The 26,104-nt window shown below is 43.2% G+C and overlaps 1 protein-coding gene across 1 annotated transcript in view; it reads left to right on the forward strand.

The window, feature by feature from the left end:
* IPO11 (importin 11) overlaps positions 1–22,693 on the forward strand; it is a 703,238-nt gene extending 680,545 nt beyond the window's left edge. Inside the window, exon 30 of the mRNA XM_077462617.1 lies at positions 22,410–22,693. Coding sequence (XP_077318743.1) covers positions 22,410–22,574 — 165 coding nt within the window. The 3' untranslated portion in view covers positions 22,575–22,693. The remainder of the gene's footprint in view (positions 1–22,409) is intronic.
* Positions 22,694–26,104: the final 3,411 nt, after the last annotated feature.

The raw sequence follows: 26,104 nt of genomic DNA on the forward strand, positions 1-26,104 counted from the left end.
TTCAAAGCAAACTCCGCCATCCATGTCACCATGCTTTGTTGAGAAATCACTTTGGAAAACACCCCACTAGCATTTCTGGATGTGACCATCTTAAGTAAGGGAAACTGATTCATGTAGCATTTAATTCCTGGAATCCATCTGCTCTCAGCTCAATCATACATGCACGAGAGTGTGTGTTTAGCCAAGAAAACCTCTCCCCACCCCCCTTGAAGACTTCTGGGATATATGACATTATTTGCCTAGGCAAGAAACCACAAAGTAGCTGAAGAAATGTAAAAAAATTTTTTTAAACAAATAAATATGATAGACCTTCCTATTTATTTACTAATGCTAGCAGCATGAGGATTAAAACTAATCAATGTTGATTAGGAGAACAAAGTTCCACTTTAAAGGGGTTGTAAAGTCAGAAGGTTTTTTATCCTAATGCATTCTATGCATTAAGATAAAAAGCCTTCTGCGTGCAGCAGCCCCCCTAATACTTGTAGAGCCCCATCTCTGTCCACGAGTATCTAGAACCATCCGAGAATCTCCTCCTGATTGGCTGAGACACAGCAGCGGCACCATTGGCTCCCACTGCTGTCAATCAGTGTTAGCTGGCCAACTACGAGAGATTGAGGGGACGTGCTGGGCCACGGCTCCATGTCTGAATGGAGACACAGAGCTGTGACTCAGCTCGGGTGCCTCGGCTGCTTGACCTCGGCTGCTTGATGTGGGGGCATTTGGCAGAAGGGAAAGGGCAGGAGAGCAGAAGCGACACCCGAGAAGAGGAGGATCTGGGCTGCTCTGTGCAAATTCACTGTACAGAGAAAGTATATTATGTATGTTATTGTATAGAAAAAAAAAACATGAGCCTTTACAATCACTTTATACCTATTCGCCACAAATTTTTCACTGAAATTGTTCAAAGATGACCTTCAACATGTATTTTCACATTCAAGTTTTCACAAATTTTTAACATCATCTCTCATTGACCCCTGTTGCTGCAGGCACTGTGGAGCAATTCATTCTCATGGCAGAAACACCAAAAGGCAAGTTTTTTGTGCAGCTCAGCTCCCCCTGCTCCATGGTGTGACCCAGCTTTCTAATATCTAATATACAGTATATACACACAGCATGTGCCTAGGTAGAAGAAAGCAGGCTAAGCTGAGCTGCAGAGGAAAGAATTTGAAAGACTGCAGTGTTTTGGCTAGATACGTAAATACTTTAACGTCCGTAGCATGGTCACAGGTTCCCTTTAGAATAACTCAAAGTAACAGTCGCATCAAGTAAACTGCCATTTCAAGCCAGGAAACACTGCAACTGTGTTAAGACAGAGTGCGTTATGTTCATTTGAGTTCCCTGGGATGCCCTGCAAACTGATTTTATTGAACTCCTTACATATGGAGTTGGTAGGTCTGCCTTCTGAGTTTGTGCTCTCTAACTTTCTCAGATTTTGCTTGGAGCTTCACCGATTACGTTAAAAAATCCATAAGTAGGAATTATTCTAATGGCTAGCAGAAATATCTTAGTACTGACACTTTGATGTATCAGGCTTTCTTCATGTGACAGGTATCAAGGAGCCCGTGGCAGGAGTTTATAGGAATAGTTCTTATGTATTGCAATTATATAAGCAAAGGGGTTCCCAAATCACCAGACTCATGACTGATACATTACAGCTATGCTTGATTAAAAGCTTAGCAGTAAAAGCCATGTTCAAGTAAGCGTTTTAAGTATTCAGACCTTTTAATGAGTTCTTTACAAATATGACATAATATACAACCGTTTTTACGTGTAAAAATTATATTCGCTTTTATAGTATGTGTTTTATGTTGGCACAGCACTGGTTTTGTATACAGTCATTTCAATACCAGTTGGTCTGCATTGATGTGCGGCTTCATGAGATCCATCCTTTATGACCACCCACCTAATATTGAATAGGCCTGCTTTAGTTGCCACAACAGCCCTGACCCATCGAGGCATGGACTCTACTAGACCTCTGAAGATCTGCTGTGGTATCTGGTACCAAGCCATCAGTAACAGATCCTTAAAGTCCTGTAAGTTGTTGTTTTTTTTCCAGCACATCCTACAGATTTTGAATTGATTGAGATTTGGAGGCCAAGTCAACACATCAAACTCTGTTGTGTTCCTCGAATCATTCGTGAACTATTTTTGCTGTGGCAGGCAGTATCCTGCTTGAAAAAGCTACTGCCATCAGGGAGTACACTTTCTATAAAGGGTTGTACTTGGTCAGCAACAGCGTTTAGGTAGGTGGTATGTGTCAAGTAAACATCCACATGAATAGCAGGACCCTAGGTTTGCCAGCAGAGCATTGTCCAAAACATCACACTGCATTTACTGGCTTGCCTTTTTCCAATACTGCATCCTGGTGTCATCTGTTCCCCAGGTAAAGAATGGACACGCACCTGGATATCTACATGATTGCTCCATGGTCCAGTTCTGTTGCTCATGTGTCCATTGTAGGTGCTTTTGTCTGTGGACATAGTTCAGCATTGGCACCCTGACCGGTTTGCTGCTACGTAGTCCCATACACAACAAAATCCAATGTTCATTTTTTCTGCTTTCGACGCATCAACTTCAAGGACAACAAGTTGACTTGTTGCCTAATATATCCCACCCAATTTCGGATGCCATTGTAATAAGATAATCTATGTTATTCACTAAACCTGTCAGTGACCATAAAGTTATGGCTGATCAGTGTATATCTCCTGTGGTTTTTTTAAATATTTTTCGGACTCTGAATATAAATGTAATAGGTAGAGCGAGATATAAAATTAGTAAGTCTTTATTTTCAAAGTTCATAGCCTGGATAGGGCTATAAGGTTGCGATTAGTGGTAGGATTATGTGAAAACTGCGGGCTTGATTTAAGCTGATGAAAGCCCCGGGATTCAGTCTTTTGTGTGATCTAAAGCTATGAAGTTTGTCAGTATTGTTAACACTTAATTATTATTCTGGCTGTGGGCTAGTGAACTTTGAGTATTATCTAAGAGGACCTTTTAGTGGCTTATTTTATATAGCTCTACTTCTTTTATATTTTACTTCATCATTTATGTCTAATATTTATATCTGTCTTTACTCCTAAACCCTTAGGCAATGTACTCTTTTATTACACTATTGATTATTTTCTATAAATAATACATACATCTAGGTACATTATTGTTTTCAAATATTTCAACAGTGTTTTTATAGGTATACTGTCTGTGTTTTAATCTTGCAAATGCTCATTTCATTGATACATTTATATAATTCAATGTATGATACAATAGTCCTAATAGTTATATTATTGATTTACCTTTAAATGAAAGTGAACATCTGAATACACGATACATACAGTATATATTGACAATTCAGTTGCCAAGAGATTTGCCATTCTGTCCAACCAGTCTAGTGACCTTGGCACACCTGGTAGGTGGCACAGCCAGGTCACTGACATTTCTTTAATACAGTTAAGCTGTAAAGCTTGGTCATCAAGCGTCCTGGGAAGGGGAAGGGGAGTCAAAAGAATCAAGAGGAACCCATCTGCTTTTTTTTCCCCTAGTGTTAGGCAGCATTGTGTGGTGTAGGACTGTGATAGACTAATGGCGCTGCACCTACTACTCAATCGAAATCATCTTGTGTAAGGAATTGCATCATAATAAATTCATGCACTTACATTTTTTTAAATTTAGGGCCTAAAAAACTATCTGGAGACTGGGGCTGCAAATTTATGATCTTCAATACCTGCAGCACTCCACCTTCCTTAAAATAGCCCTGCCGATGTTGGAAATGCAACTTTTGTTGCACCTCCTATCTGGTGTTGTCCATCACAGCTCACTGGCATCCATTGCTGGTTCCATTCCAGGTTGAATGATGGTCAGTGCCATTCAGCCCACTTTCCTTGCTGTTTTCACTTCACTCTGCACTTCAATGATCAGAATTCGGTATAGACATATTAGAAGCATGGGAAGTTTGTGCATGCAGTAAATTCTTTACCCAGACTTTTGGACAAGTAATCAAATTTACTAATCCAGTGTAATTCAGATACTACCTTATGTTATATTAGTGAATGGTTCTCATAAGTATTGGTTTGCCTATTTTCTATTGTTTTGCCCATTAAACAGCATGCAAGTGACATTTATAACCTAAAGGACCACTAGAATATGCTGCCTCTGGTGCTGAGGATGTCCGACATGACCGTGCATTAAACAGTCAATGGTGGAGTGAGACCTTTCATGTGTAGACTAAGACACTGAATGTTTGGCACACTGCCAGTAATCAATACTATTGACTCTGCTAATTGTCATGAGACAGTGGCTTAAGCTAATGAGTTGATGACATGAATCGCAGCCTGATATGGAATTGTAAATCTGTTAACCTTTGCTAAGGGCATGAAGGAGGTATTTTCGCTGTTTGATTAAAGACCTGCAGTTTCTGTTGTGCTATTTTGCTTTGCATTATTGAAGAGGTTACATTGAGCGAGAGTGGAACTCAATTCTATGCATGTAGCAGATATAAAAATGGAAATAAACTGTATCTGTTTGCTTAAACCTACTTGCTGCTTAATTATACAATGTTAAATCCTAGGTGAAGATTCTGAGAAGTTGGTAGTATGTCTATGATCTGTAGTAAAATGTAGGAGATGGGTTCTGTTTTTTTAAAGGCTAACTGCAGATATAGTTTATGCTGGGGCAGTTAAATAGGCTGGGTATCACACATGTATGCCAGCAGCAGAAATGCCAAACTATAGTGTCTATTGTGTCAGGGGAGTAACTACAGATCATAGGACCCCATCGCAAAATTTTGGAGGCCCTCAATGACCCCCCTACTGTCCTTCATCTTAATATAAAGTATGTTTATATTGGGGAGAGGTAGCATAGTCAGTACATTACTAGCGCTATGAACAGAAGTTGGCAGGGAAGTGGGATGGCATCAGTTAATGTATTTCAACCTTTTAATCTTAAGAGTAGCTCCAGTCCCCCCCCCCCCCCCCCAAAAAAAAAAGAAATTAAAAGTCAGCAGCTACAAATACAGTAGTTGCTGACATTTAATATAAGGGCACTTACCTGTTCAGGGGTGCAGGTGCAGGCGCTGGCATCTTCACTAAGGAAAACCGCCAGTGAAGCCTTCAGACTTCACATTTCCATGCATGAATCGCACTGCGTTCTGTGAATGGCCCTGCCATCTTCTGGGACAGGTGTGTCACCCAGAAGGCAGCAGGGGGGAAGGAGGAGGGGTCCAGACATACTCGTAGATTGCAGTGGGGATCTTACCTGGAAGTGGGAGCAGGTACCCGCTCTCCCCAAAAAGGATTGCAAATGTGGCAGTGGAGGAGGGTATGAACAAACGGAGCTTCCGCTTTTGGGTGGAGCTCCACTTTAAACTTTCAACTAACTATTCTGTTCTTAGTAGTTTTCGGGGCTCGGTGTATATTATAAGCCCTCTCACCACTTCCACCATCAATGCAAGCAGGTGCTGAAAGAGCTGATCAAGTTAAAATAAAATAAAAAATAAGAGTGGTAGTAGCAATAATACTGACCAACACAATATTTTATATCATGACATACGCTATATTACCAAAAGTATTAGGACATCTGCCTTTACACCCAAATGAACTTTAACCACTTGCCTACTGGGCACTTATACCCCCTTCCTGCCCAGGCCATTTTTAAGCTTTCAGTGCTGTCGCACTTTGAATGACAATTGCGCGGTCATGCTACACTGTACCCAAACAAATTTTTTATAATTTTCTTTCCACAAATAGAGCTTTCTTTTGGTGGTTAATCACTGCTGGGTTTTTTATTTTTTACAAAAAAAAAGTAAAACAGCCAAAAATGTTTTTACTTTTTTTTCTGTCAGTAAATTTGGTAACTAATTATTTTTTCGCCTTCACTGATGTGCGCTGATGAGGCGGCACTGATAGGCTGAACTGGTGGGCATTGATTAGGTGACACTTATGGGCACGGATGAGGCAGCACTTATGGGCACTGATGAGGAGGCACTAATATGCCGCACTTATGGGCACTGATAGGTGGCGCTTATAGGTGGCACTTGTAGGTGGCACTGATGGACACTAATAGGAAGCACTGATGGGCACTGATAGGTGCCACTGGTGGACACTGATAGGTGGCAATGATAGGCAGCATGGATAGGCAGTACTGGTGGGTATTGATGGGTGGCACTGATGGGTGACACTGATGGGCAGCACTGATAGGCAGCACTGACTGGCATCGCTAATGGGCACTGATTGGTGGCAGTGGTGGGCACTGATTGCTGGCAATGGTGGGCACTGATTTGTGACACTATTTTGCAATATTGTAATCAGGGCACTGATGATCAGTGCCCTGATTAAGTTCCTAGATGTCCCCCTGCATGGAGATGCCGCTGATCGGCTCTCCTCGCCACACACTCTGTCGGTGTGAGGAGAGGAGCACTAATTACCGGCATTTCATTGTTTAAATGTGACCAGCTGTGATTGGACACAGCTTATCACATGGTTAAAGAGCCGCGGACGCGGCTCTTTCCAGAGATCTGGGTCACGCCGTATCCTAGAAACATGGCATGGCCGCATTCGCCACTCTGCATGCCTATTCTGGGATGCCTTCATATGACGGTGTCCCAGAACGAGAGCTGCACCACCCCACCATCATTTGGCAGTGGGCGGGTGGCAAGCAGTTAATGGCATTCTCAGTCTTAGTCCATAGGGTTCAATATTGAGTTGGCCCACCCTTTGCAGCTATAACAGCTTCAACTCTTCTGGGAAGGCTGTCCACAAGGTTTAGAAGTGTGTCTATGGGAATGTTTGACCATTCTTCCAGAAGCGCATTTGTGAGGTCAGGCACTGATGTTGGACGAGAAGGCCTGGCTTGCAGTCTCCGCTCTAATTCATCCCAAAGGTTTTCTATTGGGGTGAGGTCGAACATAGCTGATTGCTCAGCTCTTGGACTTCAGCCTGCAGAGAGCTGGTGAATGTCAGTCACTGGATCTCTGCTCTGCCTCTCCAGAGCACACTGGAGCACCAGGCTGCGGAGGGGGCAGGAGCGACTGGTTTAGCCTCTCAGTGGATCGCTGAGAGGCCGAGCCAGCTGTCGGTCAAGGTACCTGGGTGGAATCTGACCATATGATCGGGATCTTTTCAGATCCTGGATCAGCTCCATGACGTCAGCCGACCAGAGGCATCTAGAAGAGAGAGGGGCCAACATCGCTGCCATGTACTCCCAGATGAGGAAAACGACTTTTTGTGCAATATCACTGCACAGAGCAGATAAATATAACCTTTTTTTTTAATTAAATAAATGTGCCTTTAGTGTCACTTTAATAAAGGAAGGGGTCCTGATGTTATTAATCCCAGAGTTCTTTGATAACTTTGAGGTACAGTATAGTTATTGGACCATTAACTAATATTTTTAATCAATATCTACTAACAGGAGAAGTTCCCCATGATTGATGAACAGCTAAAATTGTACCCATCTCCAAAAAAGGTAGCAATGTAGATGCTGGCAAATACAGGCCAGTGAGCTTAACATCTATTGTATTTAAATGAATTCACCAGGTCTCATAGCAGGCATATTGGCTGCTTCAGTGTGGTAGTAGTTGTACAACTGTATGGGGTCATTAAACATTAGCAACAATTCAGCAACCTTGTTCTCCTCAGCATGTTCTCCCCTACCTTATACATGCTATTTAGTGGAGAAGGGACTATAATTAGCTGGTTCATAATACATTTTCCAGACACTGACTAGCTGTATACCAGCTGTATGCATGGGTAGGGTATTAGTTGTTTAAAAATAAAAAATAAATTACAGAAAGAAAGATTTAGGGGTCTTCCAGTGTACCATATGGGGCATTTCCAGTTATCAGAAGTACATACAGGCACCTGCTGGTTCCTTCTTTCATATAAGAACCTTACATATTATGTGACAGATTCACTTTAAAGTGCTTGTAGAGTTTGTGATTATGCAGTGAGATGGCATTAATCTTCATAAATTTGGATACATAAAAGGAGCAGAATTATCGTTAGATCATCATTTTTATTCTGCAGATAAGTGAATTCAATATACCATTTTATAATTGGTGCAATGCATATTTTTTTTTCACATAACAGCTTTGATAGTACCCTATACATCAATTTGAATTGCCATGAGGCATTTAATAAAACAGCTGGCAGGTGAAGAGCGATGGTTGTAACACTGTCCATGAGAAATATCTCCGGGGACATTATCTGTGCAGGGAAGATCTGTACGAAAACTCTATCTCTGTTTGGTATCTGTCTAATACTACACATAGCTATGCAGACTACTTTAACTTAGAGAAACTTGTGGCATCTATGTCTAATGAAATAAACTTTAAGAAATAAAGCATTACTGGATCTACTGATTACCAACAATACAGACCTGATCATGGATGTGGAAATATGTGGCAATTTAGGAAGCGACCACAGCTCAATTAGCTTCTGTATAAATCACACAAATAGGAAACATAAGGGGAATACAAAGACACTGAATTTCAAAAGAACCAACTTCCCTAAACTACGAACCTTACTAGAAGGCATAAATTGGGATAAAATCTTAGGAACAAAGAATGCGGAGGAGAGATGGGTTAGCTTTAAGAGCATATTAAATAAGGGCATTAGCAAATGCCTCCCATTGGGTAATGCATTTAAAAGAGCGAACAGAAGTCCTGGATGGTTTAACTCCAATGTAAAAATGCATATAAAAGCAAAGGAGAAGGCCTTCAAAAAATACAAGGTTGAGGGATCATCATCAGCATTCAGACTTTATAAAGAATGCAACAAGAAATGTAAGGGTGCAATAAGGATGGCTATGATAGAACATGAAAGACACGTAGCGGAGGAGAGCAAAAAAATCCCAAGAAATTCTTTAAGCATGTAAATAGTAAAAAAGAGAGGACAGACCATATTGGCCCATTAAAGAATGCAGAAGTACATCTGGTTACAAAGGATAGGGAGATGGTGAAGGTATTGAATTTATTCTTCTCAGTCTTCAAAAAGGAATCGGGGGGCTTCAGTAACCAAAACTGCAGTGTTTATCCTCAAGACACATCACAGGAAGCAAGAGCACAGAATTAAAATTAGACTTGGGAAACTTAACATTAATAAATCACTGGGACCAGATAGCTTGCATCCGAGGGTACTTGGGGAACTCAGTCAAGTAATTGCCAGACCATTGTTCCTAATTTTTACTGACTGGAATGGTACCAGCTGATTGGAGAAAAGCCAATGTAGCACCAATATTTAAAAAGGGCCCAAAATACATCCCTGGGAATTACAGACCAGTTAGCCTAACATCCATAGTATGTAAACTCTTGGAAGAGATAAGGGACTATATACAAGATTTTACTAATGAGAACGGTATCAGCAGTAATCAGCATAGATTCATGAAGAATCGTTCTTGCCAAACCAATCTACCAACCTTCTATGAGGAGGTGAGTTGCCAGCTAGATAAAGGAAGGCCCGTAGACATGGTGTATCTGGATTTTGCAAAAGCATCTGACACAGTTCCCCATAAACATTTACTGTACAAAATAAGGTCCCTTGGCATGGACCATAAGGTGAGTACTTGGATTAAAAACTGGCTACAAGGGTGGTGATAAATGGGGAGTACTGGGAATGGTCAGGGGTGGGTAGTGGGGTCCCCCAGGGTTCTGTGCTGGGACCAATCCTATTTAATTTTTTCATAAACGACCTGGAGGATGGGGTAAACAGTTCAATCTCCGTATTTGCGGTTGATACTTAGCTAAGCAGGGCAATAACTTCTCCTCAGGATGTGGAAACCTTGCAAAAAGATCTGAACAAATGAATGGGGTGGGCAACTACATGGCAAATGAGGTTCAATGTAGAAAAATGTAAAATAATGCGTTTGGGTGGCAAAAATAGGAATGAAATCCATACACTGGGGGGAGAATCTCTGGGGGAATCTAGGATGGAAAAGGACCTAGAGGTCCTAGTAGATGATAGACTCAGCAATGGCATGCAATGCCAAGCTGCTGCTAACAAAACAGAATATTGGCATGAATTAAAAAGGGGATCAATTCCAGAGATAAAACGATAATTCTCCCGCTCTACAATACTGGTCCGGCCGCACCTGGAATACGCTGTCCAGTTCTGGGCACCAGTTCTCAGGAAGAATGTACTGGAAATGGAGCGAGTACAAAGAAGGGCAACAAAGCTGATAAAGGGTCTGGAGGATATTAGTTATGAGGAAAGCTTGCGAGCACTGAACTTATTCTCTCTGGAGAAGAGACGCTTGAGAGGGGATATGATTTCAATATACAAATACCGTACTGGTGACCCCACAATAGGGATAAAACGTTTTCGCAAAAGGGAATTAACAATACTCGTGGCCACTCACACTACGTAGAGCAGGGGTGTCCAAACTACGGCCCTCCAGTTGTTCAGGAACTACAATCCCCATCATGCCTAGTCATGTCTTTGAATGTCAGAGTTTTACAATGCCTCATGGGATGTGTAGTTCTGCAACAGCTGGAGGGCCGTAGTTTGGACACCCCTGACGTAGAGGGTTCTTTACTGTAAGAGCGGCAAGGATGTGGAATTCCCTTCCACAAGCGGTGATCTCAGCGAGGGGCATTGATAGTTTCAAGAAACTATTATATAAACACCTGAACGACCACAATATACAATGTAATACTGACATATAATCACACACATAGGTTGGACTTGTGTCTTTTTTTCAACCTCACCTACTATTTAACTAAAAAAAAAAACGAAATTGGAAAAAATGTCCTCCCACAAATGGTTTGAGTTTACATGATTACATGACCCCTGATCGCTCAGTTCTCATTCTTCCCGGAGCAAAGATCGATCACTGTCAATCACCGCTCTCTGCTCCTCCAGTGCTCACGGGAGTGCCAGGTTAGAGAGGGAGTGACTGGCTCAGGCTCTTAGCTGCACTCTGAAAGGCTGAACCAGCTGCCAATTAGGCATCTGAGTGGATTCTGACAATATGGTCAGGATCCTTCCAGAACCTGAAATGGCTTTGTGACGTCAGCTGACTTTAGCCCTCTGTCGGCTGATTTTGGTTCACAAGAATGTAACAGCAAGTTCACCCCTGTGACCCAGAAGAGAAGTATGACCCAAAAAAAGGTTTGGCCGTACTTCTCTTTTAAATACAGCTATTGTACAGTATGTACTTAAAGCATTTGTTACTCTAAAAAAAAATGGATCCTGTTCCCATCATCCAATGTCTCTCCTCTGTCCTCCTCTCCCCCCTCTCTCCCTATCAGCTTGTGACAGTGCCCACCCCTCCACTCCTGTTGCAATAATATATATAGTATATTCATGCCATACCCTCTGTTAAATAATGTTATATGACCCAGTGTCTGTGCTATATAAAAAAAAATACAATTTCGACCTTATATCAGAGCATCTTCCGGAGCTCACATGACCTCTCTGCTCTCTCTCCTCTCCTCCCCAGCTGACATCAGTGGGGATTGTAGGGCCCCTCCCTCTGTAGCTGTCAGCCTGGGAGAACAGAGAGGTGAGGAGTCAGATGAGCATTGCGAGATGCTCTGATATAAGGTAGAAGTCGGCTATTTTTTTTTATAGCACAGACACTGGGACACATATCGTTATTTAACAGAGGGGATGGCATATATATATATATATATATATATATATATATATATATTGTAATATTTGGGGGTTATTTTAGCTTAAAAGTAGAGCTTACCAGTGAGCTGAGTCCACACCAGATATGCCGTTTTAAGGGCTTGTAGGCCCACTTTTATTAAAGAAAGAAAAGTCCGATACCAAAATAGTTGCCCACACAGGGGTTTCAGCTTTCCACAGCAATAATGTACGTAGAACCAAAAATACCAAGCCACCTGGCTCTCTTTAGCAGCACTGCTGCTCAGACTTCTGCTGCAGCCCTCTTGGCTCTTTAACAGAGTTCCTGTACACCCAGTACCTCAGCACTCTTTACAAGCTTCTTTTTTTCAGCCCACAAGCTTGGACCCTCTGTCTGCTCTGACAGACCGACCTGTGCAGACATGCACACTTCTTCTCCCTTACACGCCTGGACTCCTCGGGAGGGTGGAGCCCAGAACCATGGTGTTGGCTTTGTTTTAAGCCCAAGACCCACCTGTGCAATCATCCAGCCAGACTGCTGGCTGTTCCCAAAACCCGGTCCCAGGATTGGAGATTCCGTACTACCACATATCCCCCCCCCCTTTGTTTCGACCCAGAGGGCGGAACACCCAAGTTACTTTTGGCACCTCTGTGCCAGATACCATTTACAGAAGTACCCTCCTGTCCAACCTCGCTTCTCCTAACGGGGAACTCCACCCAATGCCTCCTTTGGTGTCTCCCTCTAAGCCTTACTGTCACTCTGCTATGAGCTTTGATGCAACCTTCCCAACTTTTCTTCCGAGTGAATTTCCATAAGCACTTCCTCTCCTGAAATCTTAATGGGTTCCCGTTGGTCTTCCTACCAACCCTTCTGCCTCCACGCTTCAGGTTCCCAGGTTTCCCCAAAACTCTCTCAGCAGTACTGTTCTGAGACTGTAGGGGGCCTATTTCTATAGTGTTTAGAACGGAAACCCACCTCTTATTTCTGGTACCTGACTCAGCAGTCACTAATTGATTACCAGGTTTACCTGTACCTTTGGACACCACATTATCATGTACCATTAACACATTATTTGGTTCATCATTGACAGACATATTCAAACCAACATTAGACCTCTCAATGTTGCACATGTCACCAATGCCTTTTGTTTCAAAATTTGCTAGGGTAGAGTCCGCAGAGGGCACACATACCAGAGGGCCGCCATCACCCACAGGAATCTCACAGGATGCCACCTCCCCTGGGTTCACCCACTCTGCAGGCAGCTGTCCTACCACTTGACCCGTTCTGATGCCATCTGTATTTTTATCCACCGGAACAGGCAAGCTCTCGTCTGATTCACATACAATTTTTAGCACGCTCCTTGTCCATTCCCCTGTCCCGGGGACCTTATTAGGTTTGTCACCTAGACCAAGCACTGGACTGGGGACCCCAGTCTCTTTAACCACCTTTGTTTGAGCCCTGGTCAGGATCTCTGTTGCTTTCAGGTCCATACATGGCCCTTCCACCTCATGTGGTTTTTCTACTGGTGCAAACGCCCTTCACCAACTGACCAGCACCACACTGGACCATAGCAGCAGAAATGCTTCCCATCTGGCTGTTAGGAGGTGTAACCACAGGCAATTTAGGCTTATTTTCAACTTCTCCAACGTCTGTCTCAAATATTTCTTCTGGATCTAATCTAGCAGCATACGTAGCGGCAACTTTTAACAAAAGTAGCAAATTTAGGAATAAACCATTCCTGTCCTGTTTTGCTTTGCTCTGTACAGCCTGCCATACAGTGCTCCACCTAGTGGTACTGCGCAGTACCAGCCCATCAGACTGTGGAGGAGACACACTAGTATAGATTGGCTGTACATCCCAAAGTTCAAGCATCTCTTTTAATGCTTTGGTAAATAACCAGGCCCTTGACTCCAGACCCAAGTCCTTCCTGGGGTCTTTCATGACACTGGGGATGCAGAGAGACTCACTTGCTGAGACTTGAAAAGTTGCAATGGTTAACGGAACCTCCTCCCGGCTGGAGGTAAACACAGCCTGGTGCTCCACCAGAGCGCTGCCAATTGCTGGACTCATACCCAACTTCTCAGGCTCAGCATCAGTGAACTGCTCCAGAACATTACCAGTGACGTCACGTTGACACTCCATGTCAACCTCAGTTTTGTGGGTCACGGACAATGTCTCTGCTGTGCCCTTATTTGGTTCATCCTGCTCACCAGGGTTAACTCCTGCAGCAGCCACCGCGCCCTCAGGTACAAGTTGTTCTGCAGCCCCTCCTGCTGGCCCAGCAGAAACCGTGTCCACCTTATCTTTGTGCATAAAAGCCTTATCTATCAGGGAGATAAGATTTTTGCTCCAACTATCCCAATCTGTTGTATGTGCGCTCCCTTCTGCGGTACTCCTCAGCACCGATCCATCTGCCCAAGGAGACACATAAGAACAGACTGGCTTAGTTGCAGACTCATTACACCAGTCATTGTAAATCATGTCAGACTGTGGTAGCACAGGTTGCAATACACCATTTACCTGCACATTTTTAGTACTAGCAGCTTGCACTAACACATTACCATTACACGGTACAGTTCCATTCTGTCCCACCAGAGTGACATCGCAGTTGTCCAGGGCAACCTCTGACTCCAACACATGAAGTTCCCTGGAGATTCCTGTGGACAACTGTGCTGTCTTACCACCAGTTGCTACAGGCAACGGCCCATTTTTGATAACCCCAGGTTCTTTCAGAGCAAAAGTTTTCCCAACAGCATTAAACTTTTCATTAACAGTAACACTTATAGCATTTTTCGCATTTGTAGGCTGTCCTAGCCCATGGTCAACTTGAGCCTGATAGTCATTAGACACAACACTTTTAGTCATCAACACAGGTTCTATTTGGATTTTAACCCTTGCATTCCCACTATATAGGGAAAAGTCATTCTCAAGTGCACATTCAGTGGACCCACTAACTGGGGTCACTCTCACATCATCATGGACAGTCTCGTAACCAGTCCTTTTATACATGAAATCAGCAGTTCCAGCCATCATTTCATTAAAGACAGTCTTACCCACCGCAGTAGTTGGGGTCACCATCTTCATTTGAGTACGTCGTCTTATGCACCAGTCCTCTGCTGCACTTTTACTGGCCAACTCCCCCTGGTGGCCATGGGATGAAACTACAGCAGGCATCTCCCACCGTTTAGCACCCCCTGCAGGCACAACAGGAAACTTCTTGTTGCTAGGGGTGACTGCAAACATATTTTCACCGGAATCTGGGCCTACAGACAAAACTTTCTCAGCAACATTATCTCCAGCTGTATTCCACAACCTAGGGCAAGAAAACCTGCCATGCCTCAGCTGGCCACATTCCAGGCATGGTACTGGACGATTTTTTCCCAAAGCGATTCTCTCTTGGTGATTCCCAGCTGGCCGGAATGCACAGGCCTCTTTGTGGGGACGCTGAACCAAACCTCTACTGCAGCTCCTTTCAGGCATAAATTTCACTCCGGTTGCCATGGGAGACCGCACTCTCCCAGCAGAACTTTGCTGGCTCTCTCCAACATGATAAATTGGCTCCTCCTTAAGCCACTTTCCACGATCCTTATTAGACATAGCCCATGGTACAGAGACAGCCCGACTGGCTTCCTTTGCGTTGCTATGGGCAACCACTCTCATCCTCAGCCTTTGATCAGCCTCTCTCCTTGCATATCGCATGGGCTTCTCTCTGCTGGATCCCGTCTCATGCTGTGACACATTCACATCTTTCACATTAGCTGTTTTAACTGCATCAGCATTGCCAGGGGCAACAACAGCCCTCTTCCAGTTATGGACATCCAGCGGCTTTCCCCTTGCACTGAGGGTTGGCTTCCTTTCCTCTGTAGCTTGGTCCAGTGCTGCTAAATGCCGCTTGCACCAATCCACTGCAGATTCAAATGCTGGTGGACTCTCCAGAACAGAGCAGTCACCTGTGCACTCATTGCACCAGGGTTGCTAGGGACAACCCCAGCCCTTTTTCTCCTTGATACACTCTGATCAGGTATGTATGGGGCTCGTTTGGGTGGTAACAACCCCTCCAACCACAGAGCTCTGTCTCTCATTTCAGCAAACCTTGCCTCTTTTAGTGTCTCTTTTAAAGCAAGTTGCTTTTCTCTTAATGCAAGCTTTCCTCACCTGCACATTGCACACACTGATTGTGCTGTCTCATGCACACAAACACAGTTCATAGCAAGAGAAAAAAAAATTTGACTTTTCATTCACAGGTACACCACCTGCAACACGGAATGCCTTTTGCCTGGCTGCACTTTCACACACAGCCAATAGTTCCTGACTTGAACTTACTGTGGAGCAAGGACCCGGATTCCACCGTCTTCTGCCCGCATTCTCCACCACTTGTAATATTTGGGGGTTATTTTAGCTTAAAAGTAGAGCTTACCAGTGAGCTGAGTCCACACCAGATATGCCGTTTTAAGGGCTTGTAGGCCCACTTTTATTAAAGAAAGAAAAGTCCGATACCAAAATAGTTGCCCACACAGGGGTTTCAGCTTTCCACAGCAATAATGTACGTAGAACCAAAAATACCAAGCCACCTGGCTCTCTTTAGCAGCACTGCTGCTCAGACTTCTGCTGCAGCCCTCTTGGCTCTTTAACAGAGTTCCTGTACACCCAGTACCTCAGCACTCTTTACAAGCTTCTTTTTTTCAGCCCACAAGCTTGGACCCTCTGTCTGCTCTGACAGACCGACCTGTGCAGACATGCACACTTCTTCTCCCTTACACGCCTGGACTCCTCGGGAGCGTGGAGCCCAGAACCATGGTGTTGGCTTTGTTTTAAGCCCAAGACCCACCTGTGCAATCATCCAGCCAGACTGCTGGCTGTTCCCAAAACCCGGTCCCAGGATTGGAGATTCCGTACTACCACAATATATATATATATATATATATATATATATATATATATATATATATATACTATAGTAGCTTTATAAACACTTTTAAATTTGGTCTGAAAACAGGTTCTTGTAATACCCTGTACAACAGAACTCAGACAGTGCAAAAGGGGCAACACTAGGGGGATTGAACAGAGGGACGAGCAGCTGCTATTTCTTTACTATCCAATCACTTGCTGGGAGTGGAGAGGTGACCTACTTTTTATCATAAAATTATTATTAGTATTGTTGCACCAGCTTTAGGTCAGATCACCAACCTGACTGTGCAACCTTAGTTATACAGACAGTGAATGTACATTGCCCTTTTTTTTTTGTCTAGGGCCAGCACTATGTATTCCTCCACAGTTGCTCCCAGTAGCCTCTGTAATAAGGCTAGGTTCACATTGGTGCCATATGATTTTGATCCGATTTTCAGTGCAATTATGTAGTGCTACTTGGATGCAACTTTGATAAAGTTTGTATATTCTATGGGACCAAAATTGCACTGGAATTTCACCAGAGTAGTACATGAACCTTTTCTTAAATGACTCCGTGGACCGTGCAGAGTCGCATTGATGTGAACAAACACCTTTGAAAACAATGTAATTTATGTGATTTCCCTTGTCATGCAATTCTGTGTAACCCAAGTCCAATATGAAATCGCACCAGTGTGAACCAGTCCTAAGGCTGGGCGTAGATGGGTGTATGTTATATTTATTTTTTGTTGCTTTTGATCAGCCAGCATAACAAACATATCCCTCCATCCACTCAAGCGAGATGGATGGAGGTATCCTGTGGCATCGTATTCTGACAGCGGGGAGACCTCCACTGTCAGAATTAATTTATTGGCGCTGCAGCCTGCTGATACCTTTATAGCTATTCACTATTGCTAGCAACATAAGGATTAAAAATTGTTAAATTATAACTAAAGATAAAACTTTGGTTGTGGATAAAGTGGAGAGGGATTAGAACACCTGTCAGGTTTTTTTTTTTTGCTGTCTGTGTCCCCGTTGGGAAGATCCACCTGCTCTATTTCTCCTGGTTACCATTATCATTGAACGTAAAAGTGAAAGAAAATTCCAAATGTTGAGTTGTCCCCAGAAAAGTAATGGAGGGGAAATCCTCTACTAGGGACAATACCTCTGGTGACCAGGGGGGCCCCAAGAAATTTGCAGGGATTTCCTCTCACTTCCTGTTTGTCTATGGGACAGGAAATTAAGGAAAATCTTCCCAATGGGACACAGATGGCGAAAAAAAAAATCCAGACGGGTTATAACCCTCCCTTAATCTATCCAAAATATAAAAAAAAAGTTTTGCCCATAGTTATACTTTAATGTTGATTTAGAGAATTTAGTTCCAGCAGGTTGTTGAAAAGTACAAGAGCTTTGATGTACTTACCAGTAGGGGTGCAACGGATCGTCACCGATCCGTGATCCGATCGGGTCAACCCGCTCGGATCGGCACATGCCGCGATCCACGGAACGCTCCGCGGTCTCGGCCTTAGGAAAGGCCGCGGCTTCGGCCTAGCTCCGAAGCGGCGGCCATCTTTCTACACCCAGGCTGTTTACACGTGATCGCTCTGACGGAGCGATCACTTGTAAACAAACCGGCATCATGTAATGATGCCGGTTCCTCTCTCCCCTCTCTGTACTAACCTGTACAGGGGAGGGGAGAGATCCTGAGATGGAAGCAGCCATCCCTCCATACCCTGCCAATACTCTTCAGTACCCCAATACTCTAGCAATACTCTGCAGTACCCCAATACTCTAGCAATACCCCAATACTCTAGCAATACCCCAATACTCTGCGATACCCTGGCAATGCTCTAGCGACACTCTGCCAATGCTCTAGCGATACTCTACAATACCCTGCCAATGCTCTAGCGATACCCTGCCAATGCTCTAGCGATACTCTGCGATACCCTGCCAATACTCTGCGATACCCTGCCAATACTCTGCGATACCCTGCCAATACTCTGCGATACCCTGCCAATACACTGCGATACCCTGCCAATACTCTGCGATACCCTGCCAATACTCTGCGATACCCTGCCAATACTCTGCGATACCCTGCCAATACTCAGCAATACTCAGCGATACCCTGCCTGGCAATACTCAGCGATACCCTGCCTGCCAATACTCAGCGATACCCTGCCTGCCAATACTCAGCGATACCCTGCCTGCCAATACTCAGCGATACCCTGCCTGCCAATACTCTGCGATACCCTGCCTGCCAATACTCTGTGATACCCTGCCTGCCAATACTCTGCGATACCCAGCCATACTCAGCCGTGCCCATCCATACTCAGCCAATATTACAGCAGGGGGGATTGTGGATATTACAGTGGGGACTATATGGTGGTGGAATTTTCACAGGTTTTTGCAAATTTAATTATTATTTGCTGATCCGAAAAATTATCCGATCCGTGACTCTGATCCCAGGAACGATCTGATCCGTGAGTTTTTTGATCCGTTGCACCCCCACTTACCAGTAGAAAAAAACTGCTGCTTTTGGGCCCCCTGGACCTAGGTTGCGCTTTCTGTTGGCATGACTTAATTCATATATAAGCTTTGACTGGGCTGGTAATATAATATCCGCCATTTGTGAATAGAACGTAAAATAGTCTCTTACCCTAGTGTAAATGAATGCACAACAGAAAACATGTCCATCTTGCTTTTTGAGCTCAGTGTTTTATCTTTCTTGAAAAAAAAAACACAATATTGTGTACTTTTTGCTATAATAAATATCCCCATTTTTTTTTTTTTTTAAAGCTAATTTTTCTCAGTTTAGGCCGATATGTATTCTTCTACATAATTTTGGTAATAAAAATCGCAATACGCATATATTGATTCGTTTGCACAAAAGTTATAGTGTCTACAAAATAGGGGATAGATTTATACTAGTAATGGCAACGATCTGAGATTTTTATCGGGACTGTGACATTATGGCGGACACATCGGATAATTTTGACACATTTTTGGGACCATTGGCATTAATACAGTGATTAATGCTATAAACATGCATTTATTACTGTAAAAATGTCACTGGCAGTGAAGGGGTTAATTGTGTTCCCTCTCTGTGTTTTAACTGAAGAGAGGAGGGGACTGACTAGGTGGAGATGATTGATCGCTGTTCATACTTTGTATGAACAGACAATCTGTCACTTCTCCCCTCAGACAACCGGGATCTCTGTGTCTACACACAGAGATCCCAGTTCTCACCGTGTTACGAACGATCGTGGGAGCCCGATGGTCATGGAGACCGCCAGGCACTCACATGGACTCCAGGGGGGGCAAGCTGCGGGCCCCTAGTGGCCGCCTTAAGGAGCGACGTAACATGACGGCGATTTGCCTGCCCATGCCATTTTGTCGCAGCGGCTGGTCGGCTGATTCAACCCTCCTCACGATCTTAATACAGTATTTCCCTGATTTATGTTAAACAAGTGCAGAGGTGCTCTCTGCTCAGAGCTGTCAAAAGAAAAAACTACACTCAGCCGGCAAATGTTTATCAACAGCAATAAAGAGAAACAATGTACCCCTCATTTCTTTTAGATCAAAGCAATTAACTTACTGTCTGTGAATGAGGTCAGTTAAACACTTAGACTAAACCTTTTTGACACATGTTGCTTACAAGTTTAAATCAGTATTTTTTGCTAGAAAATTACTTGGAACCCCCAAAATATATATAATTTTTTTTTTTTTTTTAGCAGAGACCCTAGAGAATAAAATGTAGATCATTGCAATATTTTGTGTCACATTGTATTTGTCTTTTTTTTAGGGAAAAATATACTATAATGAATAAAAAAAAAAAGAAACAGTAAAGTTAGCCCAATTCTTTTGTAGAATATGAAAGATGATGTTACGCTGAGAATCGTGATCTTTATTCTAAGCAAAAAAATTTGTGATTCTCATTTTATCCAGAATCGTGCAGCTCTAAGGCCCCATTCACACCTGAGCGATTATCTGCTTGAAGAAAAAAATCAATTATTCTCTATGGAGACAGTTCACATCTCCACTCCAAGTCACCTGAAGCCAAACGCATGAAGCTCATACAAGTTCTGGAGCTTTTCTTGTCGCTCGAATCGGGCAGGTTTGGGCGTTTTTGGCATGTTTATATTCACATAGAAATTAATGGAAATGTGGCATTTGCACATTTATGCGTGCATTTCTGCATGATTTTCTGCTCAAATGAAATAAAGTAAAAAATAAAATGGTTATAATATATGAATAAAAACGCTGGGAAAATGCTCAAAGATGCTACGCTCAGGTGTGAATGCAGCCTAAGATGTGGCATTCTTGGGATGATGTACTCTTCAGATACAGTAATAATTGGTGTGTACCAGGCATCTCAAACTCAGTCCTCGTTATTCGAGTCATTTTAAACTCAATCCTTATGATACTCAGTGACATTGAAGATAATCTGCCAGCAGAATAACAGGACCTTACTTTTATATTTCATTTTTTGCAGTTGTATCATCTATTATTTATGTCCCATGATGTCATATGGGGTCCTTGCTTTATTGTTTACTGCACAAAGCTCTGAGCGTCATTTCACCCTGCTGCCTTGTTCCCCTGTTATCAGTATCAGGCCACGCCCCAAAGCACCCACCGCCCCCCACGTTGAGGGCATGTGGCCTGGTATGGTCCAGGAAGGGGGGGGGGGGGTTGCTCGCTCGTCCCCACCCAATTTCCTAACCTGCCGGGCTGTGTGCTCGTATAATGGGCTGGTATGGTCTTGGAGGGGGAACTCTATGCCCTTTTTCTTTTTTTATTTTGGCGTGGAGTTTCCCCTCAAGATTCATACCAGACACAAAGGGACTAGTATTGTCAGGATTAAAGTCGGATGGAAGTCGGACATGAAGTAGCAGAGCAAAGTCAGATCCACACTATGTTTTTTCTATAAAAATAACAAACGTTATACTTACCTACTCTGTTGCAGTTGGTTTTGCACAGAGCAGCCTGTATCCTCCTCTTCTCAGGTGCCTCTTCTGCGCTCCTGGCCCCTCCCTCCTGTTATGTGTCCCAACAGCAAGCAGCTTGCTATGGGGGCACCTAAGCCAAGCTGCAGCTCCGTGTGTCCATTCAGACATGGAGCTGTGGTTTGGCTCCATCCCCTCTCCTGATTGGCTAACTGACTTTAACAGCAGCCAATGGCACCGCTGCCGTGTTTCAGCCAGTCAGGAGGGGGGCTCCTGCACACAGAAGACTCTATCTTAATGCATAGAGTGCATTAAGATAAAAAAAAAAACCTTCTGACTTTATAATCACTTGAAAGTGTATCTAAGGCAGCCTATGCATGGAGCAAATTTCTTTCCTGCAAGTGTTTGTTGTATGTTGTACTGCATTTTATGTAGATGTGGACTGGTGATGCCTGGCTTCATTTGAGAAAGACACAGCACTGGCGCTGGATTCACATCTGCATTCAGCACTGGTTTGTACTTAACCTTAGAGTGGCAACCAAAAAGTGATCATTTCTCTGCATTTTATTTTTTTCGCAGGAATAGTTATCGTGGGGTGTCATGGGGTGGTTGCTAGGCAACAGGAGTGCATATATTAGGAGTGGTTCACGACCTTGCACTTCTTACTGTTCTGATATATGTATCCTTCTGTAGTGTGGGTGGTGCACCTGTTCTAATTTACACCCTGCAGAGGGAAAACTCCAAAGCTGAAATATCGCTTTAACTTTTTATTTTTCTGTACGCAGTTATTCATCATTTCAGTGTAAAATATTCTGCACAAATATTAATAAATAATATAGAAAAATAATCACTCTCTCTATCTTTGAATACTATTTACATATGGCGGAGATTAGGCTTTGAAGCGGTGAAGCACAACCTGCCTGCAACCTATTGCTGTTGAGGAAATTAAAGTATATCAGTGTGCATTATAATGTATCTATCCTTTCTGTTCTCGCTTCGCAGATCGCTCTGAGGGACCCAGTACATGCAGTGTCACTACAGCAGTTTGTCTATGAAAAGCTAAAAGCACAGCAGGAATTGCTGGGGGATGAAGGATTCCGATCTCTAATGGAAACAGTAGACACAGAAATCGTCAATCAACTGCAAGAATTCTTACAGGGGTTCTGATATTACTTACAACAAAATTTGTTACAAAATTGTTTAAAAAGAGACATATTTGTTTTGAAGAAAAATACTTTTGCAAACAGTTGTTTTGGTTTGATTAAACATTGAACTAATTAAAAAAAGTTTTAGTAATTCTTTGATATTATTGATATATTTGGTTGATATAGTGTATTTATGTAATAATATGAGATAACAGATTTCCATAACTAATAAAATAACAATTCTAGTTATCCCTAAAAAAAATCTTTTATGATTTCTTGGCTATTTTTCAGGGAATATGAGTAACACAAAAACTTTTCTTTTACTCATGGTTAGTATTTGGCTGAAGCCATTTATTATCAACTGTGTTTACTCTTTGCAACATAATGGCAACAGAAACTACCCAAATGACCCTGATCAAAAGTTTACATACCTCGTTCTTAATACCGTGTATTGCCTCCTTTAACATCAATGACAGCTTGAAGTCTTTTGTGGAGGAGGCTCTTTATCTTCTCTGATGGTAAAACAGCCAATTCCTCTTGTCAAAAAGCCCCCAGTTCCTGTAAATTCGTGGGCTGTCTTGCATGAACTGCATGTTTGAGATCTCCCCAGAATGGCTCAATGATATTGAGGTCAGGAGACTGAGATGGCTACTCCAGATCCTTCACTTTATTGTGCTGTAGCCAATGACAGGCCGACTTGGCCTTGTGTTCTGGATCATTGTCATGTTGGAATGTCCAAGTACGCCCCATGCGCAGCTTCCTGGCTAATGAATGCAAATGTTCTTCCAGTATTTTTTGATAACATACTGCATTCATTTTGCAACAATTTTGACCAAATTTCCTGTGCCTTTGTAGCTCACTCATCCCCAAAACATCAGCGATCCACCTCCGTACCTTTCATCATAGGCCTTGTTGACTCCTCTCCAAATGTAGCATTTATGGTTGTGGCCAAAAAGCTACATTTTGGTCTCATCACTCCAAATGACTTTGTGCCAGAAGGTCTGAGGCTTGTCTCTGTGCTGTTTGGCAAATTGTAAGCGGGATACTTTGTGGCATTTGCATAGTAATGGCTTTCTTCTGGCGACTCGACCATGCAACTTTCTTCCAGTGCCTCCTTATTGTGCATCTTGAAACAGCCATATCACATGTTTTCACAGTCTTGTATTTCACCTGAAGTTATTTGTGGGGGTTTTTTTGCGTCCTGAACAATTTTCCTGGCAGTTGTGGCTGAAATTTTAGTTGGTCTACCTGACCGTGGTTTGGTTTCGACAGAACCCCTCATTTTCCACTTCTTGATTAGAGTTTGAACACTGCTGATTGGCATTCTCAATTCCTTGGATATCTTTTTATATCCCTTTCCTTTTTTATACAGTTCAACTACCTTTTCCCACAGATCCTTTGACAATTCTTTTGCTTTCCCCATGACTCAGAATCCAGAAATATCAGCACAGCACTGGATGAAAGATGCAAGGGTCTGTCAGGAGTCATGAAACTCATTGACCTTTTATACACACACACACACTAATTACAAGCAATTGTGTGCATGTTATCAGACCAAAATCACCATGGTGTGTAAACTGTGATCAGAGTAATTTGGAGTTTCTGTTGCCATTATAATTTAAAAAGAGTAAATGAATGGCTTCAGCCAAACACTAACCATGAGTGAAAGAAATGTTTTTGTGTTATCATTCATATTCTTTGAAACATGGCCAAAAAATCATAAATTCGGCCAGGGTTTATAAACTTATGAGCATCACTGTACCTGGTCTGTCATAGCATTCCTTCATCGGGGAACTTTTTAGCCTCTGTGGATATTGAGGATGCGTATTTGCATGTCCTCATCTTTCCAGCACATTAATGCAGATTCTGATTGACAACATGGTCTGATTGGATCCTGAACCTTTAGAAGTCAGCGCTGGCACTGTCATTTCTCTTACTGTATCTGGATCCTATCCTAGACACAGCTTAAGCCCCAAGAAAAACTTCTAATTCCATCTAATTCTGCATGAGAGTCCTGGGCCTAATAAATGGTAGCCTAATTCAAGTCAATTCCAATTTTACTGTGTTCCACTCCAGACCACCCCTAAAATGTAACTTTTTATCATAATGGGACAAATTGGTACAGTCTCTAGACAAAGCAACTCACTGACAACAAAGTCCAGTTATATCTGGCCTGATGGCTCAAGAATCCAGATCTGAAGTTGGGGAAATCCTTTCAATGTCTTGGAAGATCTTCACAATGGATGGAAGCCTTAAGGACTGGGGAGCAGTGCAGGTGAAATGTAATCTCCAGATCAACATTCTGGCACTCCAATCAATTTGGTTGTCCCTACAATGCTGGGCCTCCTGGATAGGGGCACAATCCCGATTTAGTCAGACAACGCCATTGCAGTGGCATATATCAACCATCAGGGTGACACCAGAAGTCTTTCTGCGGCCAGAGAAGTAGAGAGGATTCTATCATGGGCAGAACTTCACATTTCCAGCCCTGTCTATGCCAGGCAAACGACTTCAGCCAGCAGTACCTGAACCTGGGAGAAAGGTCCCTTCACCAGGAAGTGTTTCAGGATCTTTATCACAGGTAGGGAATGCAGGACATGAACCTAGTTGTTCAACAACAAATTACAGAGGTTTTTCTTCAGGCGCAGAGATCCTTGCAGCATCAGGATGGAGGGCACTCCCAATCTGTTGAAGCTTACTCTACTAGATTTGTGATCTGTTTATATGTTTTCATCCTAAACTGATGCCTGCTTTGGATATAAGGTCTTTTAGGCAGCTATTTGAACTGCTGGCCAGTTAGTGTTGGCCAGTTAGTGTTTTGTTATTGTTGCTTTAGTTATTCTGCTTTTGGCTGTTCATGTTATCTCTGACTTCTATGTCCCTCGATGAATGAGGAAGAAAGTAGGATTTTTTTGTGTAGCCAGATGCAAGCTACTAAGAAATGGAGAAGAGGAGTCATTACCAAAAAGGAATCCTAAAATTATAAAGGGATCAGCCTACCTGTTAAAGAGCACATGATCTTGGGACCTAGGCCTGGACTGGGACATAAAATGGGCTTGGGCAATTTAGACTGACCAGCTAAATTTTTCAGGGACCAGGGCGGCTGGGGGTTTGCGTGACAGGATATTCATAGTGTCGGCCCTCTGCACTGTAATGTAAAGGTACGCTGAAAAATAAAGGGGACTGCACTGTGAAGGGGCACTGTAATCATTACATTACAGTACCCCTAGCAATCACAGCCCCCCCCCCATCACAGTGCCCCTTGCAGCCATGCTCTCTACCTCCCCTGGACATTCCTACCTTTGGCAGAGCAGAGGCAGGATTCAGCCTATGTGTCCTCTCCATGGTCTCCTGCCCGCCACCAATGTCATTCTATCAGCAGGGCAGGGGGTGGGAGGAGCTGCAGATCTTGATCATATGAACAAGTGGGTGATTACCTGCTTGTTAATATGAAGAGACTCCCATTCTCTATGCAGATATAAAACTCCTCCCACCCCTGCTCTGCTGATAGGATGGCATTGTTTGGGAGGGAGAGGAGACTCGGGTATAGCG

The sequence above is a fragment of the Lithobates pipiens genome, unplaced genomic scaffold, assembly GCF_037356315.1.
Source record: "Lithobates pipiens isolate NorthernLeopardFrog02 unplaced genomic scaffold, aLitPip1_a1.2 Scaffold_3, whole genome shotgun sequence".
NCBI classification, from domain to species: domain Eukaryota; kingdom Metazoa; phylum Chordata; class Amphibia; order Anura; family Ranidae; genus Lithobates; species Lithobates pipiens.